This window comes from Staurois parvus, unplaced genomic scaffold, assembly GCF_062004578.1.
Source record: "Staurois parvus isolate SC_StPar_1 unplaced genomic scaffold, SC_StPar_1.0 ptg000165l, whole genome shotgun sequence".
Lineage (NCBI taxonomy): Eukaryota > Metazoa > Chordata > Amphibia > Anura > Ranidae > Staurois > Staurois parvus.
In genome coordinates, this window is record NW_028317961.1 from 4809768 (window position 1) to 4828127 (window position 18360).

Sequence of the window (18360 nt, forward strand, 5' to 3'; positions counted from 1 at the left end):
AGACCTTAACTTACACATTAGTCGTGTGTGGAGAACAGAGTCAAACATTTTGCAAAAACCAAGTAAACTATCCACAGCCACTCCTTTTTCCTATGTTTTTGCTTACCTCCTCATAAAAAGAATTCAGATTTGTTTTACCACTTCCGTCTTTCATGAATCCATGCTGACTATTGCTTAAAATATAATTTTTTTAGTAAAAACTCTTCCTTGTGGTCTTTTATTAAACTCTCAAGTATCTTCCTGACTATAGAAGTTAAATTAACTGATCTGTAGTTACTTGGTAAACACTCGATCCCTGTTTAGGCAAAACATTGGCCTTATCCAGTCCAATGGTACTGCACCAGTAATTCGAAACAATGGTTTAGAAATAGCAGAGCTCAACTTTTTGAGGACCCGAAGGTGTAAACCATCTGGTCCAGGTGCTTTAATCACCTTTATTTTATCTAAGTGTCTTTGGACCATATCAGTTTTTAGCCATTGTGGATCATTTGGGGCTAAGTTAATACTATCTGAAGAGCTGAAGGAGATATTTAATAAATTTGGATTCTCCTTATCCCCAGTCACCAACTTACAATTATCTTGTAAAGGGCCTATGTGCTCAGACCTGACCTTTTCACTATTAATATAGCTGAAGAATTTTTTGAAGTTTGGCCTATTCTCTTGTGCAACCTGTTGTTCGTTTTGAATTTTCAATGCCGAACCTTAGATTGCTGGATCATGGGGGAGAAGTTACTGAGGGGACCAGTCTAGAAGCGCAGAGGATCGTGTAAGTAAATCTTCTTTTCTATGCCCCCTAAACATAAACAAGCAGTCAACCCTTGCAGTGAGGGCTAAGCCCACTGCAAGGGAGAATTTTTAGGTTTCCAGTAGTTGGGCTTTAACCGCTTGCCTGCCGGGCACTTATACCTGCTTCCTGCCCAGGACAGTTTTCAGCTTTCAACGCTGTCTCACTTTGAATGGCAATTGCGCGGTCATGCAACACTACCCATATGAAATATTTATCATTTTTTTCTCACAAATCTTTTGGTAGTATTTAATCACCACTGAGTGCTTTATTTTTTGCACTATAAACAAAGAAAGAGCTAAAATTTTGAAAAAGAAAAAAAGTTTTCTTTGTTTCTATTATAAAATATTGCAAATAGGTAATTTTTCTCCTTCACTGATGTGCAACAATGAGACTGCACTGATAGGCAGTCTGATGGGCACTGATAGGCAGCACGGATGGGCACTGACGAGGCAGTGCTAATAGGCAGCATTGATGGGCACTGCTAGGCTGCACTGATGAAGAGGCACTGGTGGGCATTGATGAGGGGCACTGATGATGTTGCACTGATAGGCGGCACTGAAGGGCACTAATCGGTAGCACTGAAGGGCACTGATGGGCACAGATTGGTAGCACTGCTGGGCAGCACTGTTGGGCACTGATGGGCACTTTTGGGGCTGCACTGATAATCAGGGCACTGATAATCAGTGCAGATGTCTGCTTTGACATTTTCTGGTTACCGGCAGTACTTTCCTCACGCTGTCACAGCGTGAGGAAAGTACTGCCGATAACCGGCGCGTGTATTTACATACTGGTCCGTGCACTGCTGGGGGCAGGTGCACGCTGCTAGGGGCACGCGGGGGGCGCTTTCTGGAAGGACATCATAATATGCCCTCCCGTAACTGGATTACCGTGCTGTAGCGTGGTAGTAAAGCAGCTAATCAAATATATCTGCCACCATGAGCATTTATAATGACATATTAGAAACATAGTTTTTAAGGGAACACAACACACTTCACTAAAATTCTTTGAATTAAGTTGCTTCCCTACATGTTTATCTAAAAGCAAACAAAAAACTATATGTTCCCTTTAAATCTTCAACAGAAGAGTGATTTTAAGAAAACTACAATGTATTTTTGTGTTTAAAGAAAAAAGCAGGAGACATCAGAAGGGTGAGAAGCTCACTGGGTAAACGAACATTGGGTTATTATGGCTTTATGATTTTTTTCCAAAGAAATGCTGCTTGTTCCTACACAAAAAAAAACCTTTAAAAAAAAACACAATAGTACGTTATCAGAGTAAATAAGGGTTGTGATATATGTTCTTGATTCCAGAGGTTGGAAATATGCCTGGCTAAACAACATTTTCCATAACTAGGCATGGATAAAGGATGCTTTGTGGTTGCTACATTTCAGAAACTATATATAGGTCCAATTTTTAGGCAACTTTTGTTGATTACAGATCATGTGTCAGTGCAAAGCAGGAGAATTTCCAAGAGCTTGGCCAGCTTTATTTCTACGAAGCAAGCAGTCATGAGGTGGCTGGCATGAGACAACATTCAGTTTGGAATAGGTTTTTATCTTCAACCACTATTTATTTTCTTACTGATCCCCACATTTCACTTTTTACCTATCAGGAATTTAACACCTTATTGTTTGCATTGTATTTTGAAAAGCTGCATTGTGTCTATGCATTTAGCCTTGCTGTGATACTTTATTTTTTAAGTGGCAGCATTTTCAAACATGAGGTTCAACCATAAACATAGCAGTCTTTGATATTATTTATATTTTACTAGTACATTGAAATAGTTGCACTAAGCTGCTTTAGTTTTGTACTTATTAGTTTTATTGTTGAATTGTAGTTCAAAGTAGACAAAAAATAAAAAAGCTTCACTATTGCCTGAGCTATTGATTTTGTTTCTGAAATGGTGCTTTTGTAGGCCTTAACAATAATCAGCTTTGTTTTCTTTCTGCATGTGTTGCCTTGAATTTTGTGTTCAAGAAAGAATGGCTATGAAAAAAGACAATTATAGATCTTTTAGTTTTATTATTTTAAGGAATGAATTATTGATTTGTTTACTTTTAGAAAACCGTAATAATGATAGTAAGTAGTGGCATACATTCTATTTGTCTAGTTCTTAAAGCGACTGTCAGTGAAGGTCACGTACAGTAAAAAGATACCTGATAAACTAAGAGGGAAAATACTTACCTTTCTAGTGGATCTTGTTTTGAAAAACCGCAGCTTCTTTGCTCCCTAGCCACTGCAAGTATTTTACACTTTCAGGTATGTGGGATACATGCTCATCCACTGCATTCTCTGTTTTTTCCCACACCATAGGAACCACTGAATGCAGCATAGGAAACTGGTATTTGACTCATCTGACTTGTCAGATACTTGCAGCTGTGTTTAAAGTGCCTCTAAGCTTAAAACATATATATTCTATTCAAGTATATATTCTCAACTCAAAAAAGCTCCTTCTGTTGCTCTTAACCTTCTCCAAATTTTCCTGTTTTTTTTATGTGCTCTAAATTCCTGTTAGAAGGTGGCTACATTCTCACTCAATCATCCCAATGTATGTAGAAACCATTAGGTAGCAACTGTGTATGGAATAATTTTTTGAAAATATGGATATCATTTAACCACCTCCCACCTGGCCTATTATAATGATAAGGCTGAGCAGAAGCACCATTATTCTGGGTGGGCAATATGATGTACCATAGGGGCCACGCATCGGCACGATCTAGACACAGTGAAACACAGATCATTGTACCGGATTGGCCCTTTACCATGTGATATCTCTGTGACCAATCACAGAGATCACATGCCATTTGTACACAATGGCTTTCATTCATAGCCATTCATTGTGTAATATTATCATCTTTGCGATTGGTCACAGTGATCACATGATACAGTCACAGCAGACCTGTACTATGTGATGGCCAATCACAGCAGACCTGTACCATGTGATAGCCAATCACAGAAGACCTGTACCATGTGATAGCTGAAGCCAATTTCAGCTATTACAGTTGTATACAATGGCACCAGAATGGATGGTATTCATAGAAATGATTGTTTATACAGTGATCATCACTGCAATAATCAATCATGGTGTAAGAAAAATCCTGATCACCGCCCCAGAGCAGTACAGTGTCACTATGGTGAAAAAACAAATGTCAAATCAGAATAAATGTTTTAAAAATTAAAAAAATATATATATCCTTTTTTATTTTACATACTTTCACCAGTCAGTGTCCCTGATCACCACCAGTCATATGGTGACACTTGATGCTGTAGTACTGTGGTGACAGTATGTAAAAAGAAATGTGAAAAAAAAAATATTTTATTTACTCATTTTCCAAAAAAACTGTGACAAAAATGTACAATGTAAAAATACTCATTATGCCTCTTACCAAATACCCAGGGGTATTGGGGGGGGGGGGGGTATTTGTACTATCTTGGCATTTTAGGGCCTAAAGAAATGAGAGGCTGTCAGTACCTCCAGGATTGATCAATTTTCAAAAATATATTTATAGACTGTATAACTTTCACACAGACTAAATAATATACACTGATGTTGGTTTATTTTCACCAAAGAAATGTAGCAGAATACATTTAGGCCTACATTTATGAATAAAGATTATTTTCAAAATTTTATAACAAAAACTAATAAATTGTGGGATTTTTTCAAATTTTTCTGTAATTTTTCATTTATTTTGCAAAAAATTAAAAATCCAATGGTGATCAAATACTACCCAAAGAAAGCACTATCTTTCTCATAAAATTATCAAAATTTTGTTTGGGTACAGTGTTGCAAGACCAAGTAATTGTAGTTCAGGTGTGACAGTGCTGAAATCTAAAAATTGGCCTGGGCAGGAAGAGGGTTAAAGTGTCTGGTATTGAAGTGGTTAAAGAAAGGCTGCCTGAAAGGTAAGTATATTATACCCGCTTCTTAGCTGGTATACTTTTAGATAAATGTGACCCTGTACTGATAGGGTTACTTAAGGAAAACCTGTCTCATCTTGGACAACGCAACCTAAGCATATGAGGAAATCATACATCTGCAGAGTTTACCCTCAGGGAAAACCACTTATTATAATAGTCAGAAAATGTAGAAATACAGGCAACTGAATTTTATAATTTGAATTTTGACATCATTCCATTCTACCTCCCCAGGTTCCTTGTTAGACTGTGATGCCACCTATAGCATTTAAGGGCCAAGGCTCTAAAGGTGAGAGGAGATTCAGCCCATCCTTTACTGGAAGAGTCAAGATTTGCATGAAACTTCACCTGACTATATAGCTGGATAAACCTCTTTCAACCTCTGCACAAGTAGCTTTTTCATCATATGCTAAATTTGGAACATTTCTGCTTCAATCGTTATATCCAATGTTTTATGTTCTCTTGTGGTATGTTTCACCACACTTGGGCTTTAAAAAGTAATCTGCTCTAAATTGATATTGCAGTTTTCCTGTAGAGTTTAATCACCTAATACTTTCTTATGTTTCTTAAGGATTGTGTGAAGTGATCTCCATACTAGAATTCTGAGGACTGCAAAACTCTCTTAGCAATTGTCAGAAATGCAGCCGGATGCGTGTGGATACTTTGAACACCCTTGTAGCAGAATTAGTGAGATTAAAACTTGTAAATTATTATGCCAAAATATTATTTCTGGAGTCTCCAGGACTAGAGTTTCCCATCAAATTCTGTCTACTAATTATATCGCAATTACGACATTTCTTAATAATTTGGTAATCAGTTTAAATAATTTATTTTATTTGCAGTGAGATAGGTGCAGTGTAGTCAAAAAGCAAAATAGTGGTGATTTGCACAACCTAAGGACAATGCCGCTGTCATGCTTGAAGCTGCATTGTTGGGTTCATATACAAGCCTTAGTAACTTGCCCTATCGGCAGCTGCGGTCTTTCTTACAGTCCCGATGGAAACCACACTCCTTGTATGGAAACAAGCTAGAATCCAAAATGCAGGATACGATGCATACTCTCTGTACACTCTTTTATGAGGCAATCCCAACCATTCCCATTTTCACATGATCCCAGACCCTTCCATATGGCCCAGACACGGAATTACAGTACTCAAACATATTATGCCACAAGGCTCCCTACTGTCCTTCAATGTGCTGCAAGACCTTTATCTTTTACATAACCACATCTTTTTTAGGTTCCTGTAGCTTCTGCATGTGGCACACACACAATTCCCCTGCAGCATTTCCTTGACTTCTGACCCGTTGGAGCGACTGCTGTCAGTTGAGGACCTCCCTAAGCCAATGTCTGCACTCTATTCTCAATTGACTCCTCTGACCCTACCTAAAATGACTACTCTATATAACAAACAACAGGTTGATATCCCTACTTTAACTGATGACGACTGGGAGGACTGTGTACTTCAATTTCTGAAAGTTATGATTTCCTCCAGGGATTGGTTACTTCAACTTAAATTCCTTGACTGGGTTTACTATACCCCCTGATGTCTACCCATTATATATCCTGTGACCTCGGATACCTGCCTTCGTTGTGGAACAGAGGTTGGCACCTACTTCCATGTTTTTTGGTTCTGCACTGCCATACAGTGGTACTGACATGGTGTGGTGGATACCATTATCGCAGTGGGCAAGCTCCCTCTACCATTAGATCCCACCTTGTGGTTACTGGGCATTCCGGAGGGGCCGGTGCCCATTAAACATGGGAAACTTGCTGTATTTTATTCTTCTTATTATGCATGGAGAGAAATTCTTCTTTGTTGAAGGTCTCCAAACTCCCCTACTGTGAGTGCCTGGAAGGCAGCTATAAATGGAACTTTGCCCTTATATAAATTGATCTATGCTGGTAGGAACTGTCCCCAAATATTTGCCAAAGTCTGGAGTTGCCGGGTTGATGTTCAGGGATTACTGTTTAATTTCATAATTTATTGACCTTGGAATGTGGGTTTTCTAATAGAATATATCACTTCTCTTTTCCCCCTTTTCTCCCCTTCACCCTCCCCCTCCCCCCCTTGCTGCTGATTGAGCTATACTTTCCCTGCTCCGGTGGGTACACGCTGCTACCTTATATGGATACCATACTGCATCACTGTATTGTGTATCATAATCCATACCTTTTGTTTGTGAATCTGTGATACCGCTGTTGTTTCATGTAACTTTTTACTTGTTTTCTATGTACTTTTATATTTGACTGTATACTTGCAGTCTTTAATAAAGACTTTTACTGGAAAAAAAAGCAAAACGGTATTTGAAAATGAAACTCTCAGCTATTGTAACTCTTATAAAGCAGTGGTGTCCAAACTGTGGCCCGGGAGCCGGATGCGGCACTTTGCTTGCTTTTATTTGGCTCTTGGGGCACCATTTCATTCAACAATGGGGCACAGTTCCTGCCAATAACACCAACAATGGGTCCCAATGACACCAATGATGGGGCACAATTCCTACCATTGACACCAATGATGGAGCACAATTCCTCCCAATGATGGGGCACACTTCCTCCCAATGACACCAACAATGGGGCCCAATGACTCTCATGATGGGGCACAATTCCTCCCTATCACACCAGTGATGGAACACTATTCCTACCGATGACACCAATGATGGGTTACTATTCCTACCAATGACACCAACAGTGGGGCCCAATGACACCCATGATGGGGCATCATTCCTTCCAATGACACCAAGGATGGGGCATTGTTTACTCCAACTGATGCTTGGACATTTTCTACCCCCAGTGGCCACATTGTGGCCCCTCTAAAGTCTGAAGGACAGTAAACTGGCCCTTTATTTAAAAAGTTTGGAGACCCTGTTATAGAGTATATTTGTCTACCTACAAGACTTGAAAAAGGTATGTACCCCTCTGAACTTGGTTTCACTTTGTTTCTAAAAGTGATACTTTCTTGAAATTCAGGGCAGAAGTATCAACCACCTTCAATATCTTAGACTAATTAGTGTGCTTTATTAGATAGCAATGTAATGAGTGTTTTATATTTGATGATATTTCAGAAAGAGCACCATAGGGATGGACGTGATTACATTTTCCTTATATCAATATTATAGTAGGCAGGGCTGACTAAATAGCGCTAATTTTGAGGAATGTAATGGAATAGTCTGTCTTTATATCAGATAAACAGATACAGGGAAGAGTCTGCAATAATATTTGCTAAAATCTTTACAGCAGGGGTAGGCAAACTTTAAGAGGTAGAGATCTACCTGAACAAAAAGGGAGAAGTCAAAATCACCGGGCACAGTGTCCCCAAGTGCCGTCTCCTCACACCTGATTTAAACCACTAATTGCCGTACTACTGTGTTGCAATCGCTTGCATTGCATGGCAATCATGGGTTTAAATCAGGTGGTAAGGTGGCAATATATTGCATGTTGCGACATGTAAAACACACTCGGATTGCTTTTCAGAAGAGCAGCAGTGTCTGCTGCACTTGGGAATGAGCCCTTAGTTACATTTGGCAGCGGCACCTTTAGGGCTCGTTCACACATAAAGTTAGGGAGTGGTAAAACCCAGCAGTTGAGCCATGGTTTCACTGCCCCCAAGCCCTACCCCCTTTAGCTGTTAAGGCAGCAGCCAAAGGTGTGCATAGTAATCATTAATTAAGCCCCTGTTGCTTTTGGTGGGTGCTACCTCCTGCCATTCATGATTCATTCAAGGAAATGGGGCTACTCTGCAAGCACCCTGCAACTGCATGCTTCTGTGGGGTCCAAGGGGTTAAAGCAGGTGGTGAGAAAGCAACACAATGCTGCCTGCTTTAACCCCTTGTCTGCTGTACTGCATAAGGTTGTAGGGCACTTGCAGAGAGGCCTCATTACCTTGAATTGGTAACTCTTGGCAGGTGCTACATCCACCAACCATGACAGGGCATATAATCAGCTGAGACATGTGTACACCCCCGGCCACTGCAGCTAAAGGGGGTGTGGTAAAACACCTCTTATCTATGGAGTTTTACCACCCCCAAACTGGGAATGTAAATTAATCCTTACTGTTCTGAGTCCCCTATAAGGCTGTTTCACACTGATGTGCTGCAGCTTAACTACACAGCACCGCATCTGCAACTTTTTTGGGTTAGCTGCGCTTTCAGAAAGTGCACCAAAACCACAGGATATAATAGAAGTCTATTGCTAAGTGCAGCAAACTCACAGGAAAGTTGCAGGTACACTGCACTGCACTTGCAGTGTGGGTAAACCGTAGCGCATCAGTGTGAAAGCAGCCCTATACTATTATTCCCAGTGTATTGCTTTACACTGACCTGAAAATCTCTTCTTTCCTGCTGCTGGCACCACCCTGGAGACCGCTAGCTGGGATAAGAGGTGGAGTGCAGTTGGTATCACTCCACACGGGACAGGAGCCAGCACTATAGAGGAGGCATCAGCTTATGCAGCTCTTGTTCCCTACTACAGCTCCAACTTTACAAGTAGTCCCTCTGTATTGCACTCTGTTTGATACTCTGGGATGGCGGGTCAACCAGCTTAGACCACGATTTACCAGTCACCTGACTGCGATATATTGGTAGATTGCGATCTGCGGGTTGCAGAACCCCACTTTATAGGGTATTTAAATGACTTGATGAGGATTGGTTTTTTTTTTATATTATTGACAAAAATATAGTTTCTATTTTTAGAAAAAGACTTATTTTACTTTAAAAAAACTTAATCAGACACAGACACCTACATGGTGTTACAATTTGAATTAGTTTTTTTTACAGAACTTTATCACTCTGTAGCAGTCCTGTAAAATTATTTTTTATACAAACCTGTTTTATTTATTTATTACAGGTACTTATATAGCGCTGTCAATTTATGCAGTCTTTACATATATTTTGTACATTCACATCAGTCCCTTTTTCTATGCTTTTTAGACACATGCTTCGTCTGTGAGTATGTTCCTATTATCTCATTCCTACAATAAACCTTGGATAATGCACTAGGTGTGTGCGCCACCTGTTTTCTCTCTATCCAGTGGCTGATTTCCCCGTCTGAGGAGCGCTGCACCCCTGGAACATTTCCTTTGGTTGTCGCTGTCCTCGTACCCTTGGCTTCCCTTTTGGCTGTGCATATCCTGAGGCGCTGGAGAGTACATACGACATCAGTCCCTAACCCTCAAGGGGCATACAGTCTAGAGTCCCTAACCTACATTCATATATACACATAGTAGGGCCAATTTAGACAGGATCCAATTACCCTACCAACATGTCTTTGGAATGTGGGAGGAAACTGGAGTACCCGGAGGAAGCCCACGCAGGCACAGGGAGACCATGCAAACTCCAGGCATTTGGTGCCATGGTTGGGATTTGAACTAACGACCCTAGTACTGCCAGGAGGAAGTGCTAACCATTTAGCCATGTTGGTAACATATCTTGATTCATGGTCTTTTCTTGGCTTTTAAGGATTGCATTTCAAAGATTATTTGAAAAGTGCAACTCGATGGAATAAATGTGCTGTGTGCTTCATTTTTATCTCTTGCTGGCTCTACACATTTACACATTTAGTGTGAACAAGTTTTAAAAATGAACATTTATTTTTATTAAGAAATATATTTTCCTGTACTGAAATGGCAAGAAAGCGTATCTAAGGGATCTATTTATAAATGATTTCACACAACATTCACCCAGGATTCCACACATTTAAAAATAGAATCCCAAGATATGCTTTCCTGCAATTTTCAGTACAGAAAAACATATTTCTTAGTAAAAATGTTTATCAAGATTGTTTACACTAAACTAGCAGAGCCAGCAAGTGTGTGCATATTGTTGGAATGAACATTTCCTACCTGTCCTTGCTGCCTGGATCTTAGGGGATCAAGACAAGGGACATCTATGTAGTCCATGAACTGGAAAGGATACCTAGAGGCAGGTTAGTAGGTCTGGTTAATTTATAATTCCACAATGCAGTCTATTTTTATCTACCATTCCCTCTCATAAATTTAAGCAATACATAGGTCTGTTATATTTAGTAAGTTTATTCTAAGCATTCCATTTGGATTATTTGCATCCAAGTTGCTTTTCATTTTTGTCTTCGTTGTTTTGTGCTTCCAAAAGCGTTTTGTTATATAATGTATAATAAATATTATAAAGTGCAGAGCTAAACCTACAATCCCATATATAATAATGAATATATATTTAAGTGCTAAAAATCTGTGCAAAATGTATATCTGTGCAATGAGTAATACACAAAACAGTGCTAAACTTAAAATCCTATATATAATAATAAATATATAAATATGTGCTAGAAAATCTGTGCAAAAAAGTGCAAATATAATAAAGTGCAACACGTGTATTCCCACCGGGAATATTAGAAGTGTTCAAAGTGATAGCAATAAATAATACAAAATCACTGCAAATATATATTACTCAAAATAAGTCCATATGAGAAATGGTGTCCAAACAAAACAAAAAAACTCTCAATCTTCATGCATGTGATCACAAGTGTCCACACTGTGTGAATCCAAACAATGGCTGCAGTGGCCCCTCACCTCCTTGCATAGACCCCACAGGGTCAGCTTGCCTTAGGATAAAACACCACTCTGATGAATCACCGGATCCTCCCCAGACTCATATACTCTCTCAGCAGCCTCCTCCTCGGTTCATATATAGACAAAAAACTCTCATAGTGTAAAACTGTATTTATTCCATATATATATAATAAAAAATGCCCACTCACATTTGAATCTTCAATCACAGGCTTCTATACCACATGCTATGAATGTTCTGCATGGGTATTTCATATAGGGGTTTCAAATATGGCCACCACGCCGGAAATGACGTCACCGCGCTCCCAGAATCCTCCTCGCGTACCGACGCGTTGCGTCATGATAGACACGTGACTTCCTCAGGGTTGTTATATAATGTATTTTCTGTGAGTGATTCTACAGCTTTAGGCCTCATGCACACAGGACGCTAAAAAAAACTCTCCAAAAAGCTGTCCTGGCAGAAAAAACGCCTGACGCTTGTAAAAGTATCTAACGCTTTTACAAGCATTTTGGCACGTTTACAAGCGTCAAGTGCTTGGGCGTTATTTCATTTCATTGGTCAGAATGTTAATTTATTCTGGCCATTGAAATTAATTAACTCTCAATTGCTAATCGCGCCTAGCCTTTAGGCACGTTTAGCCACGTCAAGCATTTTTTCTGCCACAATGCTGCTGCTCCTGGATGCACTGGCCCTGTTTTTTTTCCTGCTGGTAAACACTACTGCTACTAAAAGCTTCTAAAAGTCTATATGTGCATGGACACATAGGATAACATGAAGGGCCATTTGGAAGCAGTAAAAAAAAAAACGCCTGATGCCCTTAAAAGTTGCTGCAAAAACGCCCTGTGTGCATGAGGCCTTATAACAGAATGCTGCTGCTGGAATTGAAACACAGTCAAATTAGCTGGAACACTAGCATGAAAGGAAAATATTGTTTTCCTAAACCAATGGTTTTGCCTCTGCTGCTAAAGTCATTACAAGAGAAAAATAAATTGGTAAGATTAGGCTGCATAGATCACTAAAATACATGCAGATGTTTGGAAGAGTATTGATTAGGAATTGATTGGTTGCTATGGTTTATTCCTTAATTACCAAATATTGACAGACCAGCAGGTGCAGTTTTGCTAAATGCATCTTTTCACTTGTCTGTGTCCATAGTACAGCAATTAGATCTGATCCATTTATAATATGTAATGGCACACCATGTCCTGTATCTGTTTATTGTGACATTATCCAGCAGATGGGGAAATGTTACACTGAAATGATGTGTATACTTCTGTCTTGCTGCTAGTATAATAACGGTGATCCCAAGAGAGCAGCAAGTGACCCAAGGGTTTTGCTTGCTAGATCATACATGATAATGTTGGCTGGGAAGGGGCAGCACACCAGTTCTACTTTAGTGTATGTTGCAGCATATGTGGGGTTTTTTTGCATGTTATTGCAAGTGCATAGGTGTGAATCCAGCCAGTTGGCAATATGTAACATCCTTTGCCAGCCTATCTACAATATATACTTAACATGTAAACATTGCCAAAATCAAACATTACATTTAGGAATCAGTCTGTCAGTAGCATTAACATAGCTGTCTTTGTTTTTTTGAAGTCCCCTCATAACATAGTTTATTATCCATCCATAGCCCTGCATTGGATGTGTGGATGCACAGAGACAGTCCACCTCTGGAGAGTGGGGTAGTGGAGGATCAGTAAGTCAAAGTGATTCTCCTATCCCCTAGACAAAGCAAGAAATTACCTCCTTGCAGTGTTGGCCTTGTAAGACCCCGTTCAAATCTGGCGTTTTGGGATCTAAGGCAGAATCTCAAATCACGCGGCATCAGTAGCAGAACCACACCGCGTTTAGGTGGCAATGAAAATGAATGGCACATGAACACACACGTGGTGCGTTTTGCCACTATTGCAGTGCGATTTTAGATTGCAGGCAGAATCTCAGTGATTCTGCCTAAAATCACAAAACGCCAGATGTGAACGAGGCCTTACAAAACATTTTATAAAAAGGTGTAAATGTTTTTTGTATATGCATTATGTATGGTTTCACAGCTTAATATGGGCATATGTTTTGTTATGGACTTATGTAAATATGCAGACATTTGAGAATGATTTTCCGCAAATATCAACTAGTTCTCTGGTTAAAGATTCATTGCATGTGCGTTCATTTGTACAAAATGCCTGAATTACTTTTAGACATTTATTGCAGTCTACTGCACATCTTCATTTGGATCACAAAAAATCTTTCAGAGCCTAATGATCTTACCAGATTTACTAGTTCATCTGATATCATGGAATGTATTTTTTTTCTGCCAGCACTGTAATTTCTTCATTTGATCCGAATGCACATAATGTGGTGATACACATTCTTCTATAGTACACTGACATTGTGAATATGTTTATGTGTATAAATGGTGGACATATTTATGTATATAAATGTATGATATCATCCAGTGTATTAACCACTTCCTGTCCGCCCTATATCAGAAGTACTGCTACAGGGCGGCACAGGTGTGCAAAATCATGTATATATAAGTGATTTTGCAGTTCTGGGTAGGGGGTGCGCGAGCGCTTTACCCGTGCCACCAATCGTGGCCTAGGCTGTCAATCACCAGGTCCTGGCTGGTGATTACTTGCCGGTGCCCAGTGATTGCCAAGCATCTCCGATGGGGGGAGAACTGTTTGTAAACAATGCAGTTCTCTCCCCTGTCAGCTCCTGCACACTGCTTTGCATGGCTGTGCATAGCAGAGCCATACAAAGCAGTGTGCTTACAGTGAAGCACTAACACAGCACACCATGTAAAACGGCACACAGCACACTTTTAACCCTTTGCTTGCCCCACATGTTAACCCCTTTCTGCTCAGTGTCATTAGTACAGTGTCAGTGCTTTTTATTAGCACTGATCACTGTATTGGTGTCACTGGGGATGTCAGTGACACCAAGTCAGTTCCCCCCCAGTGTCAGAATGTCCGCTGCAGTCCCGCTATAAGTCAATGATCACCGCCATTACTAGTAGAAACATTTTTTTAAAAAAAAATCACGGTATATATACTACCATTTGTAAATGCTATAACTTTCACGTCAACCAATTAATTTACACGTATTAGGATTTTTTTTTAGCAAAGACATGTCGCAGAATACATTTTGGCTTAAATGTATGACGAAATTAGATTTTTTTTTCAATTTTTTTTACTCGACATGTTTAATAGCAAAAAGTCAAAAATATTGTTTTTTTTCTCAAAATTGTCGGCTTTTTTTTTTATAGTTCAAAAAATAAAAACCGCACAGGCAATCAAACACCACCAAAAGAAATCTCTATTCATGGGAAAAAAAGGATGTAAATTTAATTTGGGTGCAGCATTGCATGACCACGCATTTGTCAGTTAAGGTAAAGCAGCGCCGTGACGCAAAAAATGGCCTGGTCAGGAAGGGGGGTAAATCCTCTGGAGGGCAAGTGAGTAATTCCTTTTTCCTCACATTTACATGTAAACCAAGCTGTCTAGCAAAAGTGACAAACTATATAACACGGTTAGGGGTGCTTACAGTGGGCAGCTAAGAAAAAATCATTGCTGAAACTGCCTAGAAAGTGTTAGCTGTAGCTAGGCCTTTATTTCCTTGTCACTTAAAAAAGAGAAGTCTCACCAAAAGGTATTAAAGGTTAAGTTCACCTTTTTGCACAAAAATAATAAATGCACTTTTTTTGCATTTATTTTGTCTGCAGGAGCCTGTAAAGCATTGCACCAGTGATCAGAAGATCTGCTGATGCCATGAAGATCTCCTGCAGATCTGTCACTATATCTGCTTGCTATATGGGATGTACGAGCAAGCAGATATACTGACAGGAAGATTCAGTAAACTACCACGGTACTCCACAGCACGGTGTTAGCTCATTGAAAACTACAAGTCGACAGCCACTAAGGCTGTCTGGACTTGTAGTGCATTCATTCACGGAACTCTGAGAATGAATGACGTGGCTGTGGAGGCGGAGCCCCGCACAGCCACGCTGTTTTCATATCTGACAGTACATGTTACGTTCCCAAATGGGTGGAAAATGTAACATGTTCCCAAAGGTGAACTTATCCTTTAAAGGGGTTTTAAAGCCACAAAGTTTTTCACTTTAGTGCAGTCTCTGCATTAATATAAAAAATGTTTTACTGCTCTCTGTCCTCTCCCTTCCCTGTGTGAGGGAGGAGAGAGGAGAGAAGAGATCCAGTGCTGTGCATGGCTGCATCTTTTCTCCCCCCTCTTCCTCTTCACACAGGACTCGAACAGCAGCAGGAGCCACTGTCAATCAAATACAGTGAGGAGGAAATGGGGGGAAGGGCTAAGCCCCTCTGTGCCTGTCTGTGGAATGTGGCTCCAAAGATATACACAGCTTGGGAGTGAGCAGGCACTGTGTGCCCTTATAGCAAATGGCACAGAGAAAGTGAGTATAACATGTTTATTCATTTCATTAAAAAATGTTGCACATCATTGCACAGAGCAGGTGAGTATAACATGTTTATTACTTTCATTTCAAATATTTTAACTTTTAGTGTCACTTTAAGGCTTGTTAAATCTCCCAGGGGAGGAATGTGATGGAGAAGGGGCTGTGGGAGGTTGTGGGCTCATTCTTTTAACAGATGCAGAGAAGGCATAACTACAGAATAGAGAAGGGCTCAGTGTTTTTTCTGTACAAAGGGAGCAAAGGAGGCAAGGTCTGCAGAATTGAAAAGCCCATAACAGAGCAACAGCCAAAACTTCCAATTAGAAACATAACACTTTATTGACAAACCACTGCACCAATTTCACAGGGTCAAGGGCCGTGTGCATTGGGTCACTGGGGACATTTACTAAGCCTTTTTAATTTAAAGAGGGGACTCATAAAAAACAAAAACTGCTGTGATAATGCTAGTGACAAACTGCATCATATGTGTACTTTTTCTTTTGCTTAAACTTCCACTTTAGTGACTTATGAAAGCAGATTTTTTAAATTAAAATAGGATTGTCAGAAAAATAAAAAACCTCTCCTAATTATTTAGATCTCTTCATGCGTACTGCAGAGAGGTTCTTATCTTTCAAAAAGGTCTTGTAAACAACAGCTGGGCTTTAGAAGAAGTCTTGTAGATTGGAGAATAGGGAACAAACTTGTTCACACTACCCACATGCTAAAGTGATCAATTTTAGCATGTGGGCTAATGTCCATTGTGTGCCCATAGTTGTGGGCATTGCCTTACATTGCTTCAACACACTGTTTACCTTTTTTTTTTTTCCTTTATTGAAATGTCAAAGTCACATTTCACCTTGACAATGGCTAGTGCGACAAATCAGTGATCTCCAGAGTTTGTTGCAGGAAATAGGACCCACCTGAAGGCAGAATTGCAGTGTGAACAGGGCACATAGAAAACAATTGTTTTCTACGGTCCTTTGCATCGATCATTTGCTCTAAACCTATCACACACATTCTGTTTAAAAAAACAATTGTTTTTTATAAGGGATGCTAAAGGAGACAATAAGCTCTTGGTTAAACCCTTTCGCTGCCAGGCCCTGCACTCCACTTTTAAACCCAGGTGGCCAGACCATTTTTGCAATTTTTCCATTGCTTTTTGTCTTTCCCTTACCGCTTTCAGAGTTTCTAAATGACCCAACAAACCGTATATTTTCTGAAAGCACATGACCAGTAAAATAAAAAGGTGTTACCAATTTGTTTAGGTCCTGTGATATTTGTGCAAACGTTTATCAAAACAATATAAATATGTAACAATACACTAAAATCATTATTAGCAGATACAAACACTAATTTTACAAATTCCTGCTAAATTCCTACTAAATATAAAAAGCTTTACCTGCATGGAGTTAATGAATAACAAAAATGGTAAATTCCTCATTTTTATGAAATGGTGAAAATAGAAGGTACGCAAAACTAAATATCCAACCTACTCTCAAAATCTGGTGGTTTTCATTTTCACTTACAGCTTTCAGGGTATGTAGAAGACCCCCTAAACCATACATTTTATGAAAGCCCATGACCAGTAGAACAAAAAGAATGTGCTACTCAAATGTTTATCAAATCGCTATTTTCACAAAAAACCCCCCACTAAAATTCTTATTAGCACACATGAACACAACATAACTTATAAAATTCCTGCTAAATTCCTACTAAGGCCTTGTTCATATAGGATGTACTAAAGTGTATGCCCATGTTTATCCACACATTGCATTTATGTCAATTGGGACAAAGCGGCTGCAAGGACGCTGCTCCCTTTCTGACATCCATACAGGTGTAGGTGCATGGCCCCAAATGTAGGCAGTGTGAGTTCAGGGACATGCAACTACATGGATGTAAAAGAGGGAGCAGTGGCTGTGTCCATGCAGTTTCTGCATCCCAATTGACATGAATGGGACTCCCTGCACAGGAATGCACAGACCACCTGTACAGTCCCATGCAATCGCTGTATCCCTGTTGACATCAGTGGTACTGTCTGTATGCATATGCATGGAGCACCTATGCATTCCTGTGCAGCTAAACACAGCCTTGCTGTAGTATTCCCTGCATGAATGAGGCTTTGGGCCTCGTTTAGACTTGTGGTTGGTGGGGCCTCAAAAATACGTGGTTTAGCTGTATTTTTATGCCCCCTCCCCTCTTCCCTTTCCTTAAGCTGCAATAAATAGTAGACGGGTGTTTACATTCCACGGGAAAGTTGACCCAACTTGTAGTGTTCGGTGGACGAGGATTCCTCTCCCCAACAGCCGCTGTCACATTTAAAAGTCAGCGAGGATGTGCGGGCTCCACCTGCATGCACTGCTGTATCATTCCTTCACAGGAATTTGTGAATTAATAGAATATATGTTGTCTGCCACCACCGTAGACAGGCTTGTGGTTTTAATGGACTGCAAGTGTGCTGATCAGCGCATTTGTAGTTCATCCACACTTCCTCCAGCTTTCAAATCAAAAACCCATTGTCAAGGTCCTACCTTTTCCCAGAGGTTATGCTGCTCAATGTGCTGGCATCCATCTTGGGTTTCTGCAAAGCATGGTGGGAGCCTTTTATGCTTTCAGGCCTCTGCGGTCCATCCCCCAGAGGGGTGTGGTTGAGCACATTTAAGCCTGTTGTCTGCACTTGCTCTTTGCATTTGTGTCC

General features: G+C 40.0%; 1 protein-coding gene across 2 annotated transcripts in view; it reads left to right on the top strand.

Moving 5' to 3' along the window:
• AKAP7 (A-kinase anchoring protein 7) overlaps positions 1–18360 on the top strand; it is a 242581-nt gene that overhangs the window by 126804 nt on the left and 97417 nt on the right. Inside the window, exon 8 of one of the 2 annotated variants that reach the window (XM_089676170.1) lies at positions 4937–7001. The exons of the other annotated variant lie outside the window; for it this stretch is intronic. Within the exon in view, the coding sequence (XP_089532296.1) occupies positions 4937–4974 (38 nt within the window). The 3' untranslated portion in view covers positions 4975–7001. Of the gene's footprint in view, positions 1–4936; positions 7002–18360 lie in introns of those variants that run through there. 2 annotated transcript variants of the gene reach the window in all.